This window comes from Rhinopithecus roxellana, chromosome 10 (genome assembly GCF_007565055.1).
Source record: "Rhinopithecus roxellana isolate Shanxi Qingling chromosome 10, ASM756505v1, whole genome shotgun sequence".
NCBI classification, from domain to species: Eukaryota; Metazoa; Chordata; class Mammalia; order Primates; family Cercopithecidae; genus Rhinopithecus; species Rhinopithecus roxellana.
In genome coordinates this window covers 83,072,974-83,100,502 of record NC_044558.1, presented here as the reverse complement: position 1 = coordinate 83,100,502, position 27,529 = coordinate 83,072,974, and the positions used below count along the sequence as shown (strand labels likewise).

Here is a 27,529-nt window from a genome sequence, read left to right as displayed (position 1 = left end):
TGGCGCCATTGCACACCAGCTTCGGCGACAAAGCAAGACTCTGTCTCAAAAAGAAAAAGAAAAACAAAAACCAGTATGAGATGTTCCTGTTAGGCAACTAGGGCTGAAAAATCAGAGCACGACGCATAGCTTCCTCACAGATTCTGGTGTGCATGCCACACCAGAGAATAACGAACTCCATAGGCCGAAAGGGAACTGAATAAAAATATAAAAGAGAATAAGAAACTCCAGCTTTGCTACAGAGATGACTGTTGTAGATACAAGTTAGTTTATTGAGTTTGCTTCGTTTTTAATGTAGGATTAGCTAGATTCGACTATTTTAGTCTGTTGAGGCTTTCTGTGGTTTCTCCTGTTCAATCACTTGTTCATTCAATCACATTATTTATTTACACCTTCAATGGGCACTTGTCTAAGACTTGAGTATGCAAGAGTAACCACAATAGAGTAATTCCTCCTCTCACAAAGGCTGTAGTCCACAAAAAGCAACAAAAACCCCATAATTATCAATGTTCTTGGGTTGAGATGGATGTTGATGGATATTCATCACATAAAGAAATATGGGCTGGGCGTGGTGGCTCACATCTGTAATCCCAGCACTTTGGGAGGCGGGCAGGTCACAAGGTCAGAAGCTCAAGACGAGCACGACGTCTCTACTAAAAATACAAAAATTAGCCAGGCGTAGTGGCACACTCCTGTAATCCCAGCTACTCAGAAAGCTGAGGCAGGAGAATCGCTTGAGCCCGGGAGGCGGAGGTTGCAGTGAGCCGAAATCGTGCCACTGCACTCCAGCCTGGGAGACAGAGCGAGACTCTGTCTCAAAAAATAAATAAATAAGAAAAAAAGGTGAAAAACACAGAAAGTTATGAATATTTAACAAACACCCTAGTCTGTGGGAGTCAGTGAAGTGAGGAAGTGAGACTTTAAGGATGGGCAAAGTTAGGGGTGGGCACATGGGAGGATGGAAGGAAGAGTCTTAGGTGTAAGAACCACCATGTTGAGTGAAAAGAGAGTGGAGCAAGATGAGGCTGGAACACTACTAGGTCAGTACTCAAAGGCCCTTAAGGAAGCCTCTCTCCATTCACAACATCGGGAAGTCATTTACACATCTTACATTTTTTTGTTGTGGACAACGGGATCTCCCTATATTGCCCAGGCAGGTCTTGAACTTCCGAGCTAAAGCTATCCTCCTGCCTCTGCCTCCCTAAATACTGGGATTACAGGAATAAGCCACTGTGCCGGCCATTTAAATTTTTTGAAATTTTATTGAGACAGAGTCTGACTCTGTCACCCAGGCTGGAGTGCAGTGGCACGATCTTGGCTCACTGCAACCTCCACCTCCCAGGTTTACTTTCACTGAAAAATCTGCATGAGGCCAGGCGCAATGGCTCAGGCCTGTAATCCCAGCACTTTGGGAGGCCCAGGAGGGTGGATCATGAGGTCAGGAGTTCAACACCAGCCTGGCTGACGTGGTGAAATCCTGTGTCTACCAAAAATACAAAAATTAGCCTGGCATGGTGGTGGGTGCCTGTAATCCCAATTACTCAGGAGGCTGAGGCAGGAAAATCGCTTGAACACAGGAGACAAAGGTTGCAGTGAGCTGGGATCACACAACTGCACTCCAGCCTGGGCAACACAGACTCACAAAAAAAGAAAAAAAAAAAAAATTCTGCATGTAAGTGGACCCTGAAAGTTCAAACCCATGTTGTTCAAGGGACAACTGTCATTTCATCTTTTAATTATTTGCATTTGGCTACTCAAAAAAGAAACTGAAATAGGCCAGGTACTGTGGCTTCACGCCTGAATCCCAGGTAGTACTTTGGGAAGCTGAGACGATGCAGCTCATTTGAGGCCAAGAGTGGGAGACCAGCCTGGCCAACAGCCTGAGAACCCCATCTCTACAAAAATTATCTGGGTATGTTGTCATGGGCCTTTGGTGCCAGTTACTCAGGGGAATGAGGTGGAAAGATCACTTGGACCAATATACGTAGATGTACATATGTATTTTATTGGACAGTGCTGCTCTAGATGAGCCAAGGACAGGCTGTAACACTCATTATGTATGGTCAGCTCCTAAAATAACTGTAGACAAAACAGGAAGCTTTTGCGTCCACACTGCCTTACAAGGTCATGAACATTTTTAATAATACTGATTTGAAAAGGCAGACCTTAATTGAAAAATGTGATGATCACAAAATGAAGGATCCACAGTGTCATTTCCTTAGTTTCCTTAGAAGGCTTAGATTTGTCACCGAAACACGGTGAAAAGCCATTTTCCCATAGAATTACTGTCTTCTGGGAAAACGAAAGGTTTATTAAAATATATTAAAAATCTTATAATCTGGCTGGGTGAAGTGGATCACACCTGTAATCCCATCACTTTGGGAGCCCTGAGGTGGGAGGATTGCTTGAGGCCAGGAATTCAAGACCAACCTGGGCAACGTAACAAGACCTTGTCTTTACAAAAAATTAAAAACAAGCTAGGTGTGTTGGTGAACACCTGTGGTCCCAGCTACTCAAGAGGCTGAGGTGGGAGGACTGCTTGAGCCCGGGGAAGCCTGCTGCACTGCACTCCAGCCTAGGACATAAAGCAAAAAGAAGAAAACACCCCATCACTTGGTTTTCATGTATAAGAAAAATATACCTAATGAGCAAGTTGGCAGGACTCAATTCCAACTTTTAAAATAAGGCTTGTCAATCAATTATTCCTATAGTCTTCCCTGATTGTAATGTGCTCTCATACTGTGATGTTTTCCAAAGGAAAGCCAAACCTTATTACTTTGTTTTAACGAAGTAAATTAACTTGAAGTTTTGCAGGGCTCCTCCACCCCTTAGTTCCAGATTTATGGAAACATTTTCTAGGCCGGGTGCAGTGGCTCACGCCTGTAATCCCAGCACTTTGGGAGGCTGAGGGTGGATCACCTGAGGTCAGGCGTTCAGGACCAGCCTGGCCAACATGGTAAAACCCCATAATTTTATAAAAATATAAAAATTGGTCGGGCATGGTGGTGGGCCTGTAATCCCAGTTACTTGGGAGGCGGAGGTGGAAGAATTGCTTGAACCTGGGAGGCAGAGGCTGCACCCAGCCTAGGCAACAGAGTGAGACCCTGTCTCAAAAACAAAAATGAAAAAAATTTTTCTAATATTTTAGTATTTTAGTCTATGCTGGAGAAGACTCCAAAGGGATAATGAGCAAAAAGCATACAAAGAACTTGTCATAAGGCACTTTATTAAAATAAAAGTGCTTACATCCCTTTAATGCATTAATCTATTTCCTGAATAACACATGTAATATTTGACAAATACTGAATACCAAGTCTGTCCCTTATAATAGGAAAACATACTATTTTAATAAGTTTTCTCCTCCCACCTTTTACATTTTTGCTCACCATGGTATTGCCTGTAGTATAGTTAACTGGCCTTAAAAAGGGCCAGGGTGGGGGTGATTTCTAGCTAGTGTTTTCTAACAGCAATTGCCAAATGCTACAGAAACCATAAAACAAATTCAAAGAAACCTCCCAGGTAACTTAAATTAACACCAGTTTTGAGAAAACCATTTTTATTATCATCACCACCCAGCTTATCTGTGCTGGATTATGTACCAAATGGCCAGATCTTCTAAAGAACATCTACATAACATTTCTTTCATGTTTCAAGAGATGAAAATAACTGTACAAGGTTAAGTACAAAAGTACACAAGACAGCGGACACGAAAAAATCCATGTATGAGATTTTATCCCCACCTGCAGCTTTTATATATTTGAAAAGTAGAATTCATGAACTAAAAAATATTGTCCTTCTATAGTCCTGTCAAGTTTAATGGAAGTGGGTTTAACCTGATTACAACACTAACACCAGTATCACTGATCTGATATTTACAAAAATTTGTATTTTTCAATAAATTAAAGTCAATGCAACACCCATGCAAGCTAGAATGCTAGCTGTTTGGTGAACAAGGACCTGACATCAGAACAAGAAGTCTATAAGTCCCAAACTTTACAAGTGTCATCATTTTCAAACTGCATCCATTCCTCGCATTGAAGATGTGAAACCCAAACCCATTCCTCTTTGTGTGTGGGTCTGTGATCTTGCCATTTCATACTGAGCATCTAAATTTCGAAATACTTCTTCCTGTTGCTTCAGAGTCTTGTAACTTTCTTCATCAACTGAGCTACACCCAGCTTCATCTTCACTCTAAAGATCAGACATAAAACATTACAATAAATTCAGATGAAGATAAATATTCTCTCACTTGACACTTTTTTATTTTTTTGCCTAGTCTGGAGTGCAGTGCTGCCATTCTTGGCTCACTGCAACCTCCAGCTACCGGGATTAAGCAATTCTTATGCCTCAGCCTCCCAAATAGCTGGGATTACAGGTGCACGGCACCACGCCCAACTAATTTTTGTATTTTCAGTAGAGAAGGGGTTTCACCACGTTGGTTAGGCTGGTCTCAAATTCCTGACCTCATGATCCGCCCACCTTGGCTTCCCAGTGTGCTGGGATCACAGGCGTGAGCCACCACGCCCAGTCCCAATTTTTGTATTGTCAGTAGAGATGGGGTTTCACAATATTGGTCAGACTGGTCTCGAACTCCTGACCTCAGGGATCTGCCCCCCTCGGCCGCCTAAAGTGTTGGGATTACAGGTGTGAGCTAGACTGACACTATTATTAAATCATAGTTTTGGCTGGGTGCAGTGTGGCTCAGGCCTGCAATCCCAGGACTTTGGGAGGCTGAGATGGGTGGATCACCTCAGGTCAGGAGTTCAAGACTAGCCTGGCCAACATGGTGAAACCTCGTCTCTACTAACAAAACAAAACCAAACCAAAACAAAAAAATATATACTTTTGGGATGTGTATTTGATCTCAATGACTTAATTTCCATTCATTATTAAACACCTCCATAGTACAAGGCAATGTTCTTTCTAGGTCTGGAATATAGCAGAGTGTAACAAAAGTTAACTTTGGTTTAGTAGGTTGGAAAAAACATAGTATGTAGAAGAAGTCAGGGTATAAATGCCACAGAGGAAAGCAAAATAGAAAACGGGGATGGAGGCTGGGCGCAATGGCTCAGAATTGTGATCCAGGGCTTTGAGAGGCTGAGGTGGAAGGACTGCTTGAGACCCGAAGTTTGAGGCTGCAGCAAGGTATGACTGCACCACTGTACTCCAGTCCGAGTGACAGAGCAAGCAGAGCAAGACTGTGTCTCTCTCACTAAGTGTGTGTGTAGGGAGGACAGTGGGTAGGGGAGATGGGAATGTTTCAGAATGGGATTGCTTGTTGTTTTACAAAAGGTGGTGGGAAAGAACTCAAACATTGACACCTGAGCAAAGATCAGAACTAAGAAAATGAGGGAAGATTAGTGCAGGACGGCTAACAGCTAATGCAAAGATTCCCTGGCACATTTGAAACTCACCTTAATACCCATCAACTTCCTAAATTTGACATTTTGGTCCTTGTTTCCAAAATTCAATTTTTCCCATATTTCAGCAGACTGGGATTTGTCCTGTTAAGAAACATTAAACTTTAGCACATGTAAAATTTAAATATATTTTTTAGGACATGAAATATCTCAACAATGTCTCAATAAAAAAAACAAATAGCATGGATGGCATTCAATCAATGTAAGTTTAATTATTTCAAGACTTAAGAAACCACAATGCAAAGAAATATAAGAGGTTGGTTATTACTCCTGTAATCCCAGCAGTTTGGGAGGCCGAGGCGGGCAAATCACCTGAGGTCAGGGGGTTGAGACCAGCCTGGCTAACATGGTGAAACTCCGTCTCTACTAAAAACACAAAAAGGTAGCCTGGCATGGTGGTGGGCACCGGTAGACCCAGGGGGGTCTCAGGAGTCTGAGGCAGGAGAATTGCTTGAACCCGGGAGGCAGAGGTTGCAGTGAGTCGAGATCACGCCACTGCACTCCAGCCTGGGCGACAAGAGCGAGACCCTGTCTCAAAAATAATAAAAATAAAAAAATGGATTTTCCTATCATAGGCCTTTTTTTTGAGGCGGAGTCTCGCTCTGTCGCCCAGGCTGGAGTGCAGTGGCCGGATCTCAGCTCACTGCAAGCTCCGTCTCCCGGGTTTACGCCATTCTCCTGCCTCAGCCTCCCAAGTAGCTGGGACTACAGGTGCCCGCTACCTCGCCCGGCTAGTTTTTGTATTTTTAGTAGAGATGGGGTTTCACCGTGTTAGCCAGGATGGTCTCGATCTCCTGACCTCGTGATCTGCCCGTCTCGGCCTCCCAAAGTGCTAGGATTATAGGCTTAAGCCACCGTGCCTGGCCTCATAGGCCTTTTTTAGCATGCAATTTTTGCAACTGCATATGCCATCTGCAATTAATGTCATTTGTCTTTGCAAATAATGTAAAAAAAAAAAAAAAAAAAAAGTACCTCATAATCTATGAAAAATCCTAAACCAAGTAGTCTCTTTTCCTTAATACTATGGTAATATTAATTTTCTTTGAAAGCTTGACTTCAATCAATTATGTTTTATTTAGTATTAACAACTGGCAAATAAGACTATCCTAGCTTTTTATTTTTTGAGACAGGGTCTCAACTCTGTCCCCGAGGCTGAAGTGCAGTGGCATGATTTTTTTTTTTTTTTTGGAGATGGAGTTTCACTGGAAACTCACTCACTACAACCTCCGCCTCCCAGGATCAAGCAATTCTCCTGTCTCAGCCTTCCAAATAGCTGGGATTACAGGGGCACATCACCACGCCTGGCTAAGTGGCATGATCTTGGCTCACTGTACCCGGTGCATAACAGGCTCAAGCGATTCTCCTGCCTCAGCCTACCATCACACCCAGCTAATTTTTTTTTTTTTTTTTTTTTTTTGAGACAGTCACTCTGTGGCCCAGGCTGGAGTGCAGTGGCCGGATCTCAGCTCACTGAAAGCTCTGCCTCCCGGGTTCACGCCTTTCTCCTGCCTCAGCCTCCTGAGTAGCTGGGACTACAGGCGCCCGCCACCGTGCCCGGCTAATTTTTTTTTGAATTTTTAGTAGAGACGGGGTTTCACTGTGGTCTCGATCTCCTGACCTTGTGATCCGCCCGCCTCGGCCTCCCAAAGTGCTGGGATTACAAGCGTGAGCCACCACGCCCGGCCTACACCCAGCTAATTTTTAAATTTTCTTTTCAGTAGAGACAGGGTTTTGCCATGTTGACCAGGCTGGTCTTGGACTCCTTGTCTCAAGTGATCTGCTCGCCTCAGTGTCCCAAAGTGCTGGGATTACAGGCATAAGCCACCCGTGTCTGGCCATCCTAGGTTCTTAGAAAGGTAAGCCCCAAGTAATCTTTTTCAATCCAAATTTGTTTTTCTAAGCAATTACTAATTAGGAATAAATGATAGAAGAGCAGAATAAGAGAACTTACCCCTTCTTTCTTGCCCTGCCAAAGCATTTTCCTTTTTTTCTCTTGTTCAGCAAATTTCATTGGATTCACAGCTGCTGGGTTATAGTAGCTAGGAACAGCTATTCCTGTCTCTGCCAAAGCTTTAGCTTGCAGGGCTGCCATCTGAGCTGCCATGGCTATCTGAGGTGTTACTTGTGTTCCTGATGCCAACAGGGCAGCAACATTGAGAACAGAACCTCCAGTAGCTGCAGCTGCTTGAAGAGGGTATAAAAATGGTTTTTAAAACATAAACAAACCTCCAGATTACATTAACAAACGATTTATAAAAAGCTATGAATGTGCAAAAAGGTAGGGTTTTCACAAAATACAAGGAAATGACTGTGTATTAGCTCACAAGTTTTTAGCAAACACTTACTGTGTTTATCGATGGACATATTTCTGCATAAACCCTTGATATACATAAAAACCATTTATTGCCAGGCGCGGTGGCTCACGCCTGTAATCCCAGCACTTTGGGAGGCCAACGTGGGCTGATCGCCTGAAGTTGAGAGTTTGAAACCAGCCTGACCAACATGGAGAAACCCCGTTTCTACCAAAAATATAAAATTAGCTGGGCGTGGTGGTACATGCCCGTAATCCCAGCTACTCGGGAGGCTGAGGCAGGAGAATCACTTGAACCCAAAAGGCGAAGGCTGTGGTGAGTCAAGATTGCATCATTGCACTCCAGCCCAGGCAACAAGAGTGAAACTCCGTTATCAAAACAAAACAAACCCATTTATTTACTTTGAGGACAGAGAATTCTGCAAATAGTAAGAAGGTACGATTTCAGTTGAAATGAACTAGTGTCTCTAAGGTATGATCACAAAAAAATAAAACCTTGTATTTTTTTTAATTTATGAAATGTTCTCATGGACATTTTGTTTGATGCTCACATCATATACCTGAAAAACAGTATGCAGGTAAGGCTGGTCGCAGTGGCTCACGCCTGTAATCCCAGCACTTTAGGATTAGGAGGCCAAGACAGACGGATCACAAGGTCAGGTGTTTGAGACCAGCCTGGCCAACATAGTGAAACCCCATCTCTACTACAAAAAAATTAGCCGGGCGTGGTGGCAGGCGCCTATACTCCCAGGTACTCAGGTGGCTGAGGCAGGAGAATCACTTGAACCCCAGAGGTGGAGGTTGTAGTGAGCCAAGATCGTGGCCAAGATTGTGCCACTGCACTCCAGTACGGGCGACAGTATGAGCCTCCGTCTCCAAAAAAAAAAGGGAACAGTATGCAGGTATTATGTTAAGGCCAAGTTGTTCAATAAAGCCCTGGTATTTCCACTGTGATTGAGGCAGTCCTCTGTAAACAAAGACACCTCTGATTACCTATTTTTGTCAGTCCAGAATATAACCTTAAAAAGTTCTTAACTTACCAACATTATGGGAACCAGCTATGAAAGATTGTAATGATGTATTAAAAACAAAATGGCTATTTGTAAACCTTTGGAGTTTCAAATAAGTGCTACTGTTTACCAGGAATGTAAACAACAACAAGAAACCATCTTCCAGATTAAATTTCATGCCAAATCAATAGTAAGCTCTTGGTCATAATTTTCTTTTCTTTTCTTTTTGTGAGACAGGGTCTCACTCTGTCACCCAGGCTGGAGTGCAGTGGTGTGATCTTGGCTCACTGCAACCTCTACCTCCTGAGTTCAAGCCTCCTGAGTAGCTGGGTCTATAGGCGCATGCAACCACGCCTGGCTAATTTTTATATTTTTAGTAGAGACGGGGTTTCGCCACGTTGGCCAGGCTGGTCTTTTAACTCCTGACCACCTGCCTTGGCCTCCCTAAGTGCTGGGATTACAGGAGTGAGTCACCGAGCCAGGCCTGATACTTTTCAAAATCTGCCATGTTTGTTATGTCTAAAAACTTGATTTCTTGAAAGAGAAATACATATTTCACATCAGTTCACTTTCTTGCACAAACTGCATTTCCAAAATGGTAAAAGATATCTGGGGCTGGGTGTGGTGGCTCACGCCTGTAATCCCAGCACTTCAGGAGGCCGAGATGGGCGATCACCATGGTCAAGAGATCGATGCCATCCTGGTCCAACATGGTGAAAACCCATCTCTACTAAAAATACAAAAATTAGCCAGACGTGGTGGTGTGCACCTGTAGTCCCAGCTACATGGGAGGCTGAGGCAGGAGAATCGCTTGAATCCAAAAGGCAGAGGTTGCAGTAAGCTAAGACCATGCCACTGCGCTCCACCTCGGGCGATGGAGCGAGACTCTGTCTCAACAACAACAAAATCTGTTGTGATGACTACAGTGTTACATAAACAAAAATACTCATTACTAATTTATCAACAAAAATTATCCACATGGACCACATCAGAAACAAGCTACAAAACACTTAAGTAAGAAAACACTAAAATAAACTTTTACAGTGTACTAATGGGAAGTAGGAATCATAGGTGATTTTCTTCCTATTATTTTCTGTATTTTTCAATTTTTCTACAAAAAGCATGTCAAACTTAGGCTGGGTGCAGTGGCTCATGCCTGCAATCCTAGCACTTTGGGAGGCTGAGGCAGGAGAATTGCTTAAGCCCGAGATCAAGAATAGTCTGGGCAACACAGTGAAAGGTCCTCTCTACAAAAAGCAACTAAGAAAACAACTAGCCATGCATGGTGATGTGGGCCTGCAGTCCCGGCTACTTGGGAGGCTGAGTGGGGAGGATCACAGACTAACAGAGCAAATCCCTGTCTGAAAAACAAAAAAACCTGAAAGAGTTCAAATCGAGATGACTAAAAAAGAATTAAAAAAAAAATTACCTGCAGCTATTTCTTGTTGTTTTTGTTTTTCAACCATTTCCTTTTCTCGCTGCTCTTGTAATTTCTTTGCCCTTTCCAACCTGCAAAAATAATTTCAATAAATTTAAAATAACACAATATAAAACCATTATGTATATATCTCTCTATATGTGCATGTACAGAGACAAGCCAATTTCCATAAAATTTTAAATTTTTAGCATCCCTCCGCCACTGATAACCCAGATGTGAAGAAAAAGCAATCATTCTTAAGATAGTATAAGTTACATTTGAAGAATACAACAACAGTGGTTTTAAACATTTTTGAATTGACTAGTCAGAAATGGGCATAGTTTTTATATGCAGTTCCAATTAACAAGTGAAAAAAAATTACATCTTGCAAATAACATTGAAAGCTGAGTAAATTTTAGAGCATGGTAAGTAGTAAATAAATTTACAGAATTATCTAAATGTTTCTTGAGGGAGAACAAACCAGCCAATCAAGACATTCAGATAATTTTTTATATTAAACAGCCTTTAGTGAAGCCTTCAATTTAATAAAAATCAAAAAGTCAAAACTAAAAGGTCAAGCAAACCTTGCCCTTCTCTGTAATCTAATAAAATGGGAAGTAAACTTCTCTAAATTAGGAAATTACTTCTAGCAGTTGAAGAAATTTATCATTTGCAAAGGAACTGGTAACATGAAACACAAATTCATCCCAAAACAAAAATGAATTTTTTTTTTTTTTTTTGAGACAAGAGTCTCACTCTGTCGCCCAGGCTGGAGTGCAAAGGCATGATCTTGGCTCACTGCAACCTCTGCCTCCCCGGTTCAAGCGATTCTCCTGCCTCAGCCTCCTGTGTAGCTGGGATTACAGGCATGCACCACCATGCCCAGCTAATTTTTGTATTTTTAGTAGAGACGGGGTTTCACCAACGTTGGTCAGCCTGGTCTCAAACTCCTGACCTTGTGATCCGCCCGCTTTGGCCTCCCAAAGTACCGGGATTACAGGTGTGAGCCACCGTGCACGGCCCAAAATTGAATTCTTGTTCATTCTATTAACTCTATTAAATGAGTAGGGTGCATACTCATTAAATTCACTAACGAGAGTATGCACACTAAACAAGCTATATGTTAAGTTTACTCTTTCTATATAGCAAATAACAAGTAACATTATCTTCACAACGAATTCCTGAAAGAGAAACTCTTTACTCCATAAGGATTCCCTCATTTATCAATCAAGCCAAATGCCACTAATGCCCTCTGTAATGTAGTATAAAGGGGACAGGAAATTTAACAAGCTATAATTTTTATTCCCTTTTATGAAGCACATATGCATGGAAGGCATAGCATAGCATAGGCTTGATTTTGTCCTTGAAAATAAGTCTATAAATTAGGAGTAACAATAAAATGTAGGTCACAGGCCGGGCAACGTGGCTCATGCCTGCAATTCTACCACTTTGGGAGGCCAAGGTGGGAGGATTGCTTGAGGCCAGCAGTTTGAGATCAGCTTGGCCAACATGCCAAAACCCTTCTTTATTAAAAAGAAAACAAAAATTAGCTGGGTGTGGTGATGCGCATCACTAATCCCAGCTTCTTGGGAGGCTGAGGCACCAGAATTGCCTGAACCCAGAAGGCAGGGGTTGCAGCGAGCCGAGATCGCACAGCTGCCAGTCTGGGCAACAGAGCGAGACTCTATCTCAAAAAAAAAAATAAGTAAATAAAATAAAATAAAAAATAAAAAAAGTAGGTCACAGATCTGAAATCTATTTCCTAAAGTTTTAAATCCCGACATTTAAGACCAAAAAAGAAACCAATATAAAAGGTCCATACATGGTAGTTTCTTATTAACAAAAAAATTCTCCAGATTTCAAGGTAGTAAATAATCTGATATTCTGAAATTAAAGGACTACATTTAAAACTTTATCTGAAAGATCACCAAGTAGTCTACATCAATGAAATGTTAGATGCTATTAACAGCTTCACTTTAAAAAAATCCAAAAACGCAAACAGGTTAGACTTACGGCATTCAAGTAAATAACTTAAGGGCTTAAAAAATATTTGTCAGAGTTAATGAAATTACAATCCAGTATAAATTAAATCTGATTTTATAATAAATTATTTCCTAATCTACTGATACTAGTTTTAGAAAGACGGTATGAGTGACTACAACTGGTTGCATTAAAATGTCCATTGAAGATTTGGAATTAATACCATTCACTAAGGTGAATGGAAAGAAGGGGTGAGCTCACACTTTTGCTGCTGTTCAGCTGCAGTTTCTGTCAGGCTGGGTTCCCAGGGCAGCACATCAGGTTACATTGTGTTACCAGCCTGGGCAACATAGGGAGACCCCGTCTTCTCTACAAAAAATACAAAAATTAGCCAGGCATGCCTGTGATCCCAGCTACTTGAGAGGCTGAGGTAGGAGGATTGCTCGGGCCCAGGAATTCAAGGATGCAGTAAGCCGTCATCATGTGCCACTGCACTCCAGCCTGGGCAGGACCCTGTCTCAAAAAACAAAACACCTTAATTTTGTAAAGAGAGAAAAAAAATCAAAATCTACAAAGTCTATTTTTCAAAATATGGGAAATGCTGCAAATAAGTGCTTGGATTTCATTTTAGTTTTTGCCTCTCTATGAGGCAGTTCTCTGAATAGTTTTGCAGATTTCAATATATAGCTGCGCCGTGTGTGGTTGCACCATTACTCATCTTTGAAACAGCAGAAAATTTATTTGTGTGTGTGTGTGTGTGTGTGTGTGTGTATCTTTTTTGAGACTGAGTCTTGCTCTACTGCCCAGGCTAGAGTGCAGTGGTGCGATCTCAGATCACTGCAACCTCTGCCTCATGGGTTCAAGCAATTCTTGTGCCTCAGCCTCCAGAGTAGCTGGGATTACAGGTAACCGCCACCACGCCCAGCTAATTTTTATATTTTTAGTAGAGACGGGGTTTCACCATGTTGGCCAGGCTGGTCTCCCAACTCCTGACCTCAAGTGATCCGCCCGCTTCGGCCTCCCAAAATGCTGGGATTATAGGCGTGACCCACTGCACCCAGCCGAAACAGCAGAAAATTAAAACAAAACAAAACAAAACAAAAACACAATGATCTCCCATAGTTATCAGGAATAAAACTTACAAGATCAAAGAAATTGGCTTATAATGTATTATCTGTTATTTGCCATCTTCAAAATAATAATATTGACAAAATTTTACTTACTGTTTCAGGTATTTTGTCTATTTGAGGGAGAAAAACAAAAAGTAAAGGAAAAGTCATCTTAGATGAGAAAATAATAGTTCTTGAACCAGATTTAAGACTCAAAAAAAAAGTTTCAAATGCAAACAAAATATTTGGGAGTCTAACTTTGAGAAAAATGAAATCAGTCAAATCACGAAGAAAAACACAGAAATTGTAGACATCTCAATCTTTTAGTTGTGCAAATGTTTATGAGAATTAAACTATTTACATAGTTCTAGATCACAAATATGCCACCATATTATTAAAGTATGTAAATCATTCTCTTACTGAAAGCATTCATCTTATCTACACAATTGAGCATTTATTTGAAGGTGAACAGGAACAAATGAATTAAGAAATATACACACCTTCTAGCTAAAGCTTCTTGTGCATCCATTGCTGTGTTTCTGCCTCTGAAGGGAGGTGGACTTGGAGTCCGGCTTAAACTTCTGCTAAATCTTCTCGGCTTTTCAATTCTCTTCTTTCTATCTCTGTAGTAAATCATATTTCATATGTCAAATTATGGCCGAATCATAACTATTTTGTTAATAAGAAATCAATTATATTTACATAGTTCAACAAAAATCTCAATGATACAAAAACATTTGCATTTTGAGATGCAAAAAATTTAAACATCTCTGTTACAGCTGAACTCACTGGAAACAATTGTTTCCAACTCCCTCATCCCTTTTTAAGAGACAGGGTCTCACCATGCTGCCAAGCCTGGCCTCCGGTGATCCTCCTGCCTTAGCCTCCAGAGTACACAGGTCTACAAGCATGCCCCATTGCATCTGGCTGTTTCCAATCTTTTGCAAAGTATATCCAATGTTTCAAAAGCTAGCCTTATACATTAGTCATTTTGTGCTTGTGTAGGTCAGTATGTACACCACAGGAATCATTCCTACATATTTTCATCTATAGTGAATTTGTAGGTATTTTTCAAAAATAAAAAGTTATTAACCACTAAAAACTAGATGTCTGGGTGGGTGCGGTGGCTCATGCCTATAATCCTAGAACTTTGGGAGGCTGAGGTGGGCGGATCACCTGAGGTCAGGAGTTCAAGACCAGCCTGGCCAACATGGTGAAACCCCGTCTCCACAAAAACACAAAAATTAGCCATGCATGATGGCGGGTACCTATAATCCCAGTCACCCGGGAGGCTGAGGCAGGAGAATCGCTTGAACCCAGGAGGCAGAGGTTGTAGTGAGCCAAGATTGTGCCATTGCACTCCAGCCTGGGCGACAGAGTGAGACTCCGTCTCAAAACAAAAAAACTAGATGTCAGTGACCAAAAAAGCACTTAAAAAAAATTTCTTAATTGGTAAGGTTCAAATTAGTAAACTACTACAAACTAGAACCACTGAGTAAAAATTCATACTGATTTAATAAAGATCAAACAAGTGATAAATCATAAAAACCAAGTTACTATATAAGTACAGGTCCCTTTTTAAATGTGTATTTCAATCTTTCACACATCGACCTAAGTTGCAATAAATTAACAAAAGAGTTAGTATTCTACTGTCTTATGCAAACAAGCAGAGAATAATGCATTCGTTGAAGAACATTTATAATTAGTTTTCCTCCTGTGCTCTTTATTGTACACTTCCTATCTCAGCAAAGCCTCCTCCCACCAATCAAGATAATCTAAATTGTGTTCATTTACAAACAAAATCTGAGGTAGTTTGCACCATACAGTGGGTTAAGCACACGGATGAAATTTGCATTTAGATATATATGAAACCTGGTCCTGGCTCTAGCACTTAATGATATTGTTTTGGAATTCTGGGGCATATTTCTTAAAAGTCTTTAAGCATGATAGACTTACCTTTCAACATGGTGGTTCTGAGAACTAGATGAGCTAACACAGGCAAAGACTTCTAGCATACAGCATATGGTAAGTATGCAAAATAGATTTCAGTTGTTTGTGAAAATAAAATAAATACAGCGAATCCAGTGTTGAACACAACTGAATTTCTTTGTTAAGACAGGATTCACTCCTGTCACCCAGGCTGGAGTGCAACAGCACGATCTTGGCTCATTGCAATCTCTGCCTTCTGGGCTCAAGCGATTATCCCACCTCAGCCTCCCAAGTAGCTGGGATCATAGGTGTGTGTCATCACGCCAGGCTAATTTTCATATCTTTTGTAGAGATGGGGTTTCACCATATTGCCCAGGCTGGTCTTCAACTCCTGAGCTCAAAAAATCTGCTCGCCTCATTGGGATTACAGGTGTAAACCACTACATCTAGCCAACAACTAGATTTTAATAGGCCTATTCATACTTGCATTTCGCAAGAGATTTATCAATCACACGAGAATATTTGTGAATGCTATTCAAGTGACTAGGTCTGTTCTTCATATGTTAGGTAATGACTAAAATAATTTATAATCTATAAATAAAATTGTGACCCACAATTTTTACATTCTCTTACTGACAGAAGATAAATGGACTCTCTGAGGTTCCTATTAAATTTTATGCAGGATGATGGTCACCTACCGACTCCTACTCCTTGTCCTACTCCTGCTTCTAGTCCTATGCCTGTGTCTTGATCTTGAGCGTGAACGAGACCTGATCCGCCGTTTCCTTTCCCTGCTTCTGGATCTTGATTTCTTCCTCTCTCTGCTTCTGGATCGAGATTTCTTCCGCTCCCTACTCCTGGAACGAGACTTCTTCCGCTCCCTGCTTCTACTACGATGGCGTCTGAAATTAAAGTGCACAAATTTGTAATTACTTAAGCGTTGTGCTGTTTCACTTATATCCATCATAAATTAGTCATTTGTAGTAATGCAAATAAGACAAGCAAGTAACTGCACTATATTATTTACAGAAAAAAGTGAGATTTTCAAAGGAAATAAACTAAAAATGAACTCTTCATTTTGTTTGATAATTTGTCCTAGAACATAGTAAAGCTATTAACATGTCAAAAGTGTTCAATGCATTTTACCCAAATTTAAGCTTCCATTTAATACTCTTCCCACAGTAGTTACAAAGCTTAATACTTCAGTTTATCTACTGAAAATTTTAGTCTGATACCACACACACCCCATAGCATTCTCCAAAAAATACCCCACCAAAAACCATTCACAAATTTGAGCTGTGGTCCAGTTTCTCAAAAATCTTTTTATCTATACTCCAACATCAAAAAAATCTAATTGCAGTCTAGCAGCAAACACCTTCTACATCACATCGATGATGCAAAAGGACTGTTTATTGGCTTAAACCACACAGTTTAACAATATGATTTTTTCAGTGCCAGACAGATTAAGTGGTTAAAAATCTCAGCTGGACAGAGTGACTCACTCCCGAAATCCCAGCACTTCAGGAGGCCAAGGCCGGCCGGCACATTGCTTGAGCCCAAGAATTCGAGAACAGCCTGCACAACATGGCAAAAACCTGGCTCTACAAAAAATACCAAGAGATTAGCTGGGTGTGGTGGCGCATGTCTGTGGTCTTAGCTGCTCAGGAGGCTGAGGTTGGATCACTTGAGCCCTGGAGGCCAAGAGGCTGCAGTGTGCTGAGAGCACACCACTGCACTCTAGTTAGGACAACACAGAGACCATCTCAAAAAAGAAAATCTAGGCCGGGTGCGGTGGCTCACACCTGTAATCCCAGAACTTTGGGAGGCTGAGATGGGTGGATCACCTGAGATCAGGAGTTTGAGACCAGCCTGGCCAGCAGGGTGAAACCTCATCTCTACTAAAAATACAAAAACTAGCCAGGCATGGGTAGCACATGCCTGTAATCCCAGCTACTTGGGAGGCTGAGATAGGAGAATTGCTTGAACCCAGGAGGCAGAGGTTGCAGTGAGCTGAGATCACACCGCTGCACTGCAGCCTGGGCAATACAGCGAGACTCTGTCTAAAAAAAAAAAAAAAAGAAATCTAGGCACTTAGTTGAGATTTAGTCATCCCTTATCCCCCGTTTTTGCATGATGAGAAAGCAAAGCACAAAGCCCAAAGGAAGACGACAACACCACAAACCCAAACAAACGAACAAGAAAAACTCCCTAATTACGATTTTTTTTGGGTGTTGCTGGGTTGATGAGAAACTTTACGTAACTCATATCTTGTTAGAAGGTACTAAATTATAATACAAAATGACTTACCTTTCACGAGACCTAGATCTTGAGTGACTTCTGCCTCTTGATGACTTTCTTTCTTTGCGTTTGTGCCTGTCCTCACCATTTTCAGATGAATTTAGTCGTTCTCTTCCTTTATCAGAAGAATGTTCTTTGTCATTATGTTCCTCAGACTTGTGTTTCTTAGAGGATTTATCTTTGGATTCATGTCTTCTTGCCTGTTTTAAGAAGAAGTTGGTTCTTTCAGGAAAATAGTGCAACAAAGAGAGTTAGTATGGGTATCAGTAGACAAAAATGTTGTGATGCAACATTAGTAACCTTAGGAGTGTGTGGCAAATAAAAAAAAATGATCTAGTTTCACATCACCCAAATGTTGCAGATGTAATTACTATTTTTTTTTTTTTACTATAAACACCCAAAATGTAGTTCCTCCCCAAAATATTTTCAATACAACCGAAATAATGATTTTTAAAGTTGAAATATTGAAAAGCCATTATGCCAGACAAAAGAGGAATCCCTTATGTTTATCTAAAAGAATACAGACCATGTATATACATCAACTTCTAAATCCAGAGTACATAATATTAAGTAATGGAGATAATGACACAAAAAGTGCACCAGAAACGCATTTCAATTAGTATAATTATTACTAAGTACTAATATTTTCTATAATTTCAAATTATTTTACACAGAGATGCAGTATCCCTTTTATAGTTATACTGCCTGCTACATCCTCTACAAGACAGCTCTTGATTTTCCTCCCAATGTCTAAACTGTGAAGGAATCACTTTTCATCTTGCAGTATCCCAATAGGCTTGGAGGAGTATTACATTTCATGTACCTAGGGTAGAAATGGCAACTGTATGTTTTAATTTTAAAGAAACCAAACTAGGTATAACAATTAATCCACGTGCCATCACACAAGACATACTGCCCCCATACTTTAAAAAGACCAAGGCCTTCACATGTGCATTCAGAGACTCAGCTAAAATTAACTGCATAATCAAGTCTCATCCTAACAAATACCAAAGTAGAAGTGCTACATACTATAGTTCCCTACAGGAAGATCTGTCAAATTCATCTTGTAGCTAAAGCTTAAAATCCTAGACATCTCTGAATCACTAAATTTTAAATCTGGAAGGAAACTCACATCCTCTAACTTAATCCCTTTATTTTATGTATAACTAACATCTAAAGTTACAAAGCTACATGGGTGAGCTGAACCTATATCCCATATTTTTCTGATGCCCAGGCTACCACTTTTCCACTGTAATAAGACACTACTGTTTCCCAAAAGGCCATAGCATGTTTCTTTGCACTCACGATTAATGTTTCTTAGAAATAAAACTTGGCCAATCATTTTGGAACATGCATGATGATACAGCTGAAAATGATCATAGTATGTAATTTATTATTTGCAGAAAAATAAGAGACCTGGAGACACAACTAAATTTTAGTTTCATTGCCAGTTCTCTATATGAGCTTAGAAAAGAAATTTTTCTTGGTTTTGCTATAAAGAGGCAGACTGGAAAAGTCTTAAGTGGTTAAACTTCTAAAGGTTTTAAAGTTTATTTCAAACCAGTTTTTCAAACATAACATTACTATTAATTTATAAAAAAAACATTAAAACCCTTAACTGATTTAAGATATATTTAAGGGAAATAGGAGTTTGAATGACTAATAGTTACCTTATCATGAAGTAGGCTTATTATTTTGCTATCTGAGTCTGCAGCGTCTTCAGTTCAGTCTCTTCGCGCATTAGCACGCTGAGTATGATTTATTATAGAAATGTTATCATGTGAGCTAAACAAAATAGTCATTTTCACAAAAACTCTCCTAAATTAAAAATTTAACAGAGCTTCCATTAGGGGAAGAGGTGAAGTCCCTGCCCACACTTGTTTTAGAAGTCCCTTGCCCAGCCCCCACAACTCTTCTTCCTTTCTGGCTAATACTTCTACTCTTACTTATTGGCTCATTCCTGTCTTCTCAGGTGGGTCAACAAGTAACTCCTCTGCAATAGAGCTGTTGCCTTTCATTTTCCTCAAGTTTGGTGTTACCGCCACCTTTTCAGCTGTCCCTCACTCAAACCTTTATTTCAAAATTCAATACTATTAGGGAAACTGAACTAGTTTGCAAAAGAAAAAACTCCTGTTATCATTCATAAAGAAAAAGCAGTCCACAGATATCTAGGGTATTGCTATGTAAAGATGATTGCTGTTTAAAAATCCTGAGCAACTCTCAGGCACCAGGAGACTCGGGACCTCAAATTAATGGAAGCTCTGTGTGACAGGCCTAAAAAAACCAATCATATTCTTCATATGAAATTTTTATTGTGAGTATTTTCACAATATAATAAAATTAAGGTTTTGAAGGTACTTTTCACATAAACATCTTCTTCAAAAATGATGAATAAAAGTCATGCTTATTTTATAACCCAATAAACCTTTTAAATTTCAAGTTTGGTACTTACCTTGACAAATGTCTTATATTCATACAAATCTTTCTACCAGACACTTTACAAGTATTTTAAAGTACCTATTCACTACAAAGTGTTAATTACCTCTTTGCTTCTGCTCCGGCTCCTGTGTTTTCTTCCTTCATTATCTGTGAATACACACCAAAATATTCACCATAAACAAAGTTGGAGAAACATCTCATCTCAAAAAACTCAACGCTGGAGAAAAATGACTCCCATTAGTCTTCTTCCAATGACTAATTTTTTTATGGCACAGGTGGGATTATTCTACATTAATACAACACATATGTGAAACAAATCAAGAAATCTGAGCAAACCAGGATATAAAGCAGCTTAGATACATCTTTTAAACAGTCATAGACTTTTAGTATTTTACATACATTCTGACCAGCCCATCTAGTTTCCTAGTCTATAGCAAATTCATAAGGGGGTTTAGTAGAGAGAGGTAAGCCATTAAGAAAAATAAAAACAAGGCTGAGCACGGTGGCTCACACCTGTAATCCCAGCACTTTGGGAGGTCGAGGCGGGCAGATCACGAGGTCAGGAGATCGAGACCATCCTGGTTAACACGGTGAAACCCCATCTCTACCAAAAATACAAACAATTAGCCTGGCATGGTGGCAGGCGCCTATAGTCCCAGCTACTCGGGAGGCTGAGGCAGGAGAACAGCGTGAACCCAGGAGGCGGAGCTTGCAGTGAGCTGAGATCCCGCCACTGCACTCCAGCCTAGGCAACTGAGCGAAACTCCATCTCAAAAAAAAAAAAAAAAAAGAAAGAAAAATAAAAACGAAAGAAAATAAACAGGCTGAATTATATTTGATACGTTCCAACATGGCGAAACCCTGTCTCTACTAAAAATACAAAAATTAGCTGGGCTTGGTGGCGCATGCCTGTAATCCCAACTACTCAGGAGGCTGAGGCCGGAGAATTGCTTGAATCTAGGAGATGGAGGTTGCATTGGGCTGAGATTGTGTCAATTTTTGTATTTTTGCTCCCGGCCTCAGGTGATCTGCCTGCCTTGGCCTCCCAAAGTGCTGGGATTACAGGCTTGAGTCACCACGCCCGGCCAACAAACTAAACGTATGTCTTCTTATACAACAGGTCTACATATCTTATATAAATGCTGATATACCACCTCTAAGAATTCATACCTGACTTTCTTTTTCTTTCTCTTGACCTTGATCGTGATCTTGAATAATGATGTTTTGAAGCTCTAGGAGAAACAGATACATCTGACTGCTCTTTTTTCTTATCTCTATCTGGTGATGTCTTTTCTGGGGCTAGTCCATCTCGTTCTGTATCACTAGCCTAAAAGTTTAAAAACAAATGATTAAAGTTCTTAATTACATTTTAAATGTTTTCAATTTCTTAAAAGAGGGGACAAAGGAAGGGAAGATAGTCCCCCACATCAATAAATCAGAATGCCTGCTTTCCAAATAAATAAATATGCTTTGTACACTAATAAGCCTGAATGACTTGAAATGACGAACCTGATACTAAAGCGAGACCTACATATTTAGACTGATGTATCTTTAGTTTTCTAACGATTATTTTTATAACTTTTAAAACATGGGGTGGAGTAGGGGAGGAATAAGGTCTCCAAGTATTTCCAATAAGCATTTAAGCAGAGAAAATACAGTCCTTTTTAGATGTGTGAATGCATTTAACTGACTTTACCAATACTTTTAAATTAGCATACATGTCAAACATCAAAAATGAGTTGTTAAAGCTTAAAGATACTCAAGATCATAAAATCTTAAAACAGAATGCCTTTAAAATATTATAAAATAATAAACAGAAAATTAACTTACCAAAGTGAGAACCTCATCTTAATGTCATAACCCTCTAATGAAAACAGCCCCTTGGCACAGTGTTGCTGCAAAATATGGTCTGCCTCTCCTCACATGTGCTCTGGGCTATGAAAATATTAAGTTGTTTCTGCTTTAAAGCACTTTGTAAGTAATTATTACAATATAAATTTTACAAGTTTCAACTAATGTGGAAGGTAGACAATGGTAGGCTATCTGACCAGAGAAGATAATATGAAAATAAAATAATTGATACACCTGGGGAATTGATTACTTAGGAAAGGTTTGCAAGCTATGGTCCTCATCCTGTTTCTGTATGGCCTTGAGCTAGGAATGGTTTTTACATTTTTTTTTTAAAGTAGTTTAGGCATATTTAATAAATAACTTCAGTAAATAGCACTGTAAAGAGTGAACTGTTAAAACCAAAGGCACTTAAAAGGCCAGTGCTGTGGCTCATGCCTGTAATCCTAGCATTTTGGGAGGTTGAGGTGGGTGGATAACCTGAGGTCATGAGTTTGAGACCAGTCTAGCCAACATGGTAAAACCCCGTTTCTACTAAAAACACAAAAATTAGCTGAGTTTGGTGGGGTGTGCCTGTAATAGCAGCTACTCAAGAGGTTGAGACAGGAGAACGGCTTGAACCCAGGAAGCAGAGGTTGAAGTGAGCTAAGATTGTGCTACTGCCCCTCCAGCCTGGGAAAGAATGTGACAGAGACTACACATGGCCCACAAAGCCAAAAATATTTACCATCCAGCTCTTTACAGAAACAGTTTATGGACTTTTCACAACATCAGAAGGAATCTGGATTGAATAAATAGGGAATCGATAGTCTTCAGCAGAAGGAATCACATTAGAGAACTTCCTCCTTTAGGAAGATTAGTCCAGAAAATGAATACCAAATATCAAGTACAATGAATGGGTATATTGTATTTTAACAAATGAAGTTGTGAGAGGTCAGGTTACTTCAACAAGTATTTACTGAGGGTCAAAAACGTGCCAAAACCAATGCTAGACTTAGGGAATAAAGTAATAAATTAAAAAAAAGAAAGGTTTTGCAGTTCAATTATGAGGTGAAAGACATAAATTACATGTTTTTCCTCTAACAATGGTATAAAAAGAACAGTAAGAAATAAAAGAAAGTAACTACCAGGGAGGCTCTCATGCCAGCATATTGTATACGTACTTATTTCTCCAGTCTGGGTGACTTCTGGAACCACAAAATTTTTATGCCGAAAGGTTTTCATCCCTTATAATAATAGAGTTCAACTTTGTCGTTTCACAGATGAGATCCAGCAACATTAGCTGACTTGCTTAAAATACTGCATCTCCATGATGCTGTATTATTAAGGACGATTCTGATTTTTCACAATGAACAGTGGACACTTGGATTTTTTCATCATTATCCTTAAGGACTATTTCAGACTCATCCACTACTTGCTAAGTGTTTGTACAGCTTACACTTAGTAAACAGAAGTGATCTCAAAAATTTTAAGCACCGCTATCACTTCTCTCAGTGCATGACACTTTCTGTCAGAGATAGAATTCCTTAACTACTGGCAAATCCCATTTACTTTTGCAGAGAACAAGACTAGAATCGAAAGCAACCCTTGCACGGAAAAGTTAGGCAGTTTTCAGGCAATGGTTTATCTAACTTTAACTTGATGCTTAACATCACAAAGCTAGGCAACAGAGAAACCTTCCTGTGACACAGGCTAACCTAAACTTACATCAACCATTTTCATCTGTAAAATATACTACGGAGCCACAACAAAAACCATCTTAACACTAAACAGACAGGAATGACATGTGGTCATTGAGGCCATGGAAAACTTTTATTTCCCTGAGGATATTTTATAGTAGCATAATACAGGGAAAAAACCACCAACAACTGAATATTAAAATTGCTCTGAAATTATCTAAGCTTTAATTTAGTACGAATCTATATGTACACATAAACGTTAACTGCAAAACAGCCTTCTATTCCAGCACTGGCTCTACGAGGCAGCCACTTTGGTTTCTTATCACTTACATTTTGTTGCAAACTCTAATAAGGGCTCGAAACATAGTAGACAAATCTTTTTCCACTGCGAAGAAGGTAAGCACTAGATTGAATACTAGGCCACTTCTCCAGGGGATTGTCTTTTTATTGAACAAGGCACAGCATAAGTACATGTTTGAATTCACTTTTTAAAATATTGGAACCTGGGCAGGCGCGGTGGCTCACGCCTGTCATCCCAGCACTTTGGGAGGCCGAGGCGGGTGGATCATCTGAGGTCAGGAGATCGAGACCAGCCTGTCCGACATGGTGAAACCCCGTCTCTACTAAAAATACAAAAAAATCAGCCGGGTGTGGTGGTGGGCGCCTGTAACCCCAGCTACTTGGGAGGCTGAGGCAGGAGAATCGCTTGAACCCGGGAGGCGGATGTTGCAGTGAGCCAAGATCGCGCCATTGCACTCCAGCCTGGACAAGAGCAAAACTCCGTCTCAAAAAAACACAAAAAAACCCTGCAACCCAAGAAAAATAGTATTACTCTTTAAGTATACTAAGGCCCAAAACACCAAACAAAGGAAAACAGTAAGTAAAAACGAGTCTAAACTCAATCAACTAGATATTGGAAGGGTAGGGAGTGGAAGAAAATCATCTGCCTAATACCAGGCATTCCAATTATTGGGAAGAGCAAACTTTAAAATTATCACTACGTTTAGGAGTCATAATTATTACGGAAAATGATATAATTTTTTAGTAAAAAGGAATGCAAAATCTTTACATTTTCCTTTTAACGGAATAAAAATAAAGTAAGCACAAAATAATGTGGATCCGTCAGAATTGGGCATCTTATACACACGCAGGCTTATTGTTCAGAATAGGTAATTTACGAACGGTAGCTCCTCTTGGGTCAACGAAGGGTTTAAATTTAAAGGAGCAACGTCAGTGACAAGACTTAACTATAATTCTTCTCGGACTTCAAATTGATGACATCACGGGCCACTTCAGAAACCGCGCATCAGTCAGAATTGGTAGTTCCACAACCTTTTAAGCTGAATTTTCACTCCTTTTCAGCAATACCTTCCTAGCTCGTTAATACACAATAATAAGGCTTATACTGACAAACACTAATTGGAATTATACAACTAGAAGCATCTCATTGAGCGTACAAAAAAAAAAAAATCGCTACAAGTCGCTCTCTTCTGCCACACTATCCCTTAACAGACATCGCCTTTTTGATCCAGTACTTTTCAGAGACCACTCCTGATCGTCTTTCTCTTTCCCAGCCCCTTTCTCCACTGCAAATTCTCAGTCCCTAAAAAACTTAGTATAAATCACTGGCCAGTGTGAATAAGCGAAAATGGAGGAAGTTCAGCGGGCCAAAAGGAACGTAGGATTGGAGAAGAGGTGAGGAAAGTTCTGGAAAAAAAAGGCACTCCCTGCGGCTCCCCACCCCCATCAACACCGCCTTACTTCCCCCTCCCTACAGCAGGCAGCCATGATGGCGGGCGCAGAAGAAGGCCGCGGCGCCATTTTGTCCACACACATACACACGAACAAGGCTCTGAGAGCCGTTCACCCACTCTTTGGAACGTAGTAGAAAAATATCCCTGGCTTTAAACTCAGATTCGGTACCTACCGCCATAGTTCAGAGTCCCGGCCGCTAGAGCGGCGCCTCCACTTGTCGCTCTCAACAGTACCGGCCGCTCCGAAGCTTCGCCTCAGACTAAATCGCTCGCGCGAGAGACCCGGATGGCACAAAGGCGACGAGGCCCGGCGCGTCGCACAGCTTGCTGGGAGTAAAAAGGGCGGTAACAAGAGTTTCTATAACAACGCAATTCGAGGCGGTGATTGGGTGTTCTTTCAAAGGGGCGTGTAAGGACAATGAAGAGGGCGGGGCCAATAATACAGCCTAGGAATGCGCAGTCGGGAGAACAGAACGGGCGGAACTCAGGGTGGGGCAACGTCCTATTTCGAGTCTAAAGTAATCTTGGTCTCGTCCGGCCGCCGTAAAGGGGTTGGGTTTAGTGTTCTCCCGCCAATTTAAACCTGTAGGGTGGAACCTAAAGATTAGAGGCGGTTGTGTGAGTCAGGAAGAAGGGCCGGATACTTGAGTGTTTCTCTTTAGTTTCTTCAATTGCAGGTGAGGACGGGGAGTTGCGCTGTGTAGGGAACTGGGGATGGGCTCAGGACGAAGTAACTGCAGCCTCTCCTCAGTTCCTATTTTTCCCTTTAACGCCGTCAGGAGAGAGGTTGGAGTCGGTTTTTGCGGGCGGCGGTGTCCAGCGGAGAGCGTTTAAGTACGGAGGCCTAACTGACAAGTGTTTCATCTTGCTCATTCTCTCCTATTCGCGAATCTGTTCTGCATTCCGCCGCCAGAGTGATCTCAAAATTATCAGATCAGGCCACTCGTTTGCTGAGTTCCCCTCTACCCCTTGTACTGAGAATAAAATTCAGTCTTGAAGTCGAGGTTTTTTTGGGCTCCACTGCTCTCTCCCTCACTGTCTTCTACTTTTGCTTTGACCCGGCAGCAGCATCAAACGCTTCCTACCCAGCCTCTGAGCCTTTGCACTCTGTTCCCTCTGCCTACGTCGCGTTCCGCCTAAGTTTTGCGTACTTGACTTCTTGTTATTCAGGTCTCAGCTCAGATGTCACCTCCTTCCCTTCCCAAACAAATCCTTCTTCAGCGACGCCTCACCTCATCCATTTAATCACTGTTTCCTTCAAATTATTTAGCACTTTTTGCAATTATTTGTGCATTTGCTTTTTTTGTAGAGGTAGCGTAACAAGATGTGTATTAACTATTTTATTTTTGTCCGTTTTTCCCGCAAAAACATAAACTTCGTAATGGCAAAGACATTTTGTGCTTTGTTCAAGCTATACTGCCAGTTCCTACAAAGGTGCCTGGCACATAGTAAATAGGTATTCAATAAACATCTGTTGAATAAGTAAATGTGGCAGTTATGGGCGGTTTCTCTATTTCACAGATGTGGGAAATTGAGACCTATAAAGGTATTCATTCCAGCCTGTCCCTCCTCCTCCATCTCCTCACTCCCACCCAAACACCAGTCACTAAAACTGTTCTCTATTCTCCAAACATGTTTTGTTTGTGTTCCCTTGCTTATGCTCTTAGGAAGAACTCTTTCAACATTTATAAAACTAAGATCTTCAATTCTCAGCCCAAGTGTTACCTGCTTCCACTAATAACAAATTAGCTAACACCTAAAATTGAATGTTTGCCATCAACCAAGCATTGTTCTATGAACATTTAAAACTCACAACATTGGGAGTCTGAAGCAGAAAGATTGCTTGAGCCCAGGAGATCAAGGCCAGCCAGGGCAAAATAGTGAGACCTTCGTCTCTCAAAAAACCAGAAGTAAAAAATAGAAAACTCCTTCAGGTGGGTACAACTACGTTAGTCCCTTGGTATTGGTATCCACAGGAGATTGGTTCCAGTACCTCCCACAGATACCAAAACCCAGGGATGCTCAAGTCCTTGTCATAAAATGGCATAGTATTTGCATGTGGCCTGGGAACATCTGCCTGTATAATTTAAATCATCTCTAGACTACTTATCTTACCCAACAATGTAAATGCACTATGCCTGTAGGTGGAATCTAGGGATGTGGAACACATGGATATGGAGGGCCAACTATATGTATATATTTTTTCCTTGATGGAGTTTCACTCTTGTTGCCCAAGCTGGAGTGCAGTGGTACAATCTCAATTTACTGCAACCTCCGCCTCCCGGGTTCAAGCAATTCTCCAGCCTCAGCCTCCTGAGTAGCTGGGATTACAGGC

At 40.7% G+C, this 27,529-nt stretch overlaps 2 protein-coding genes across 5 annotated transcripts in view; one reads left to right on the top strand and one right to left on the bottom strand.

Moving 5' to 3' along the window:
- Positions 1 to 3,209: 3,209 nt before the first annotated feature.
- Positions 3,210 to 25,534, bottom strand: RSRC2 (arginine and serine rich coiled-coil 2). 4 transcript variants are annotated; one of them, XM_030938894.1, is made up of 11 exons: positions 25,368 to 25,517; positions 21,084 to 21,240; positions 20,017 to 20,060; positions 19,145 to 19,222; positions 17,484 to 17,696; positions 15,875 to 16,078; positions 13,748 to 13,870; positions 10,171 to 10,250; positions 7,372 to 7,604; positions 5,415 to 5,504; positions 3,210 to 4,191 (listed from the first exon to the last, which is right to left on the bottom strand). In XM_030938894.1, the coding sequence occupies exons 4-11, from the start codon at positions 19,150 to 19,152 to the stop codon at positions 4,012 to 4,014; spliced, it is 1,131 nt and encodes a 376-aa protein (XP_030794754.1). In that variant the 5' UTR covers positions 19,153 to 19,222; positions 20,017 to 20,060; positions 21,084 to 21,240; positions 25,368 to 25,517; the 3' UTR covers positions 3,210 to 4,011. The 4 variants fall into 4 exon arrangements, with proteins under 4 accessions (XP_030794754.1, XP_010366665.1, XP_010366663.1 ...); XM_010368363.2 differs by having other exon boundaries at positions 7,372 to 7,601; XM_010368361.1 differs by lacking the exon at positions 19,145 to 19,222 and having other exon boundaries at positions 17,484 to 17,674; positions 25,368 to 25,534.
- The window catches only part of KNTC1 (kinetochore associated 1), a 100,120-nt gene continuing 98,094 nt past the window's right edge, over positions 25,504 to 27,529 (top strand). Inside the window, exon 1 of the mRNA XM_010368364.2 lies at positions 25,504 to 25,871. The gene's annotated coding sequence lies outside the window, so the exon portion shown is untranslated. The remainder of the gene's footprint in view (positions 25,872 to 27,529) is intronic.

Coding starts and splice junctions, on each gene's coding strand:
- RSRC2 (XM_010368361.1), bottom strand. Junction 17,675..20,016: donor GCCGGAGCAGAAGCAAAGAG/GTAATTAACACT, acceptor TTCTTAAAACAG/GCAAGAAGACATGAATCCAA. Junction 13,871..15,874: donor AGGACAAGGAGTAGGAGTCG/GTAGGTGACCAT, acceptor GATTTACTACAG/AGATAGAAAGAAGAGAATTG.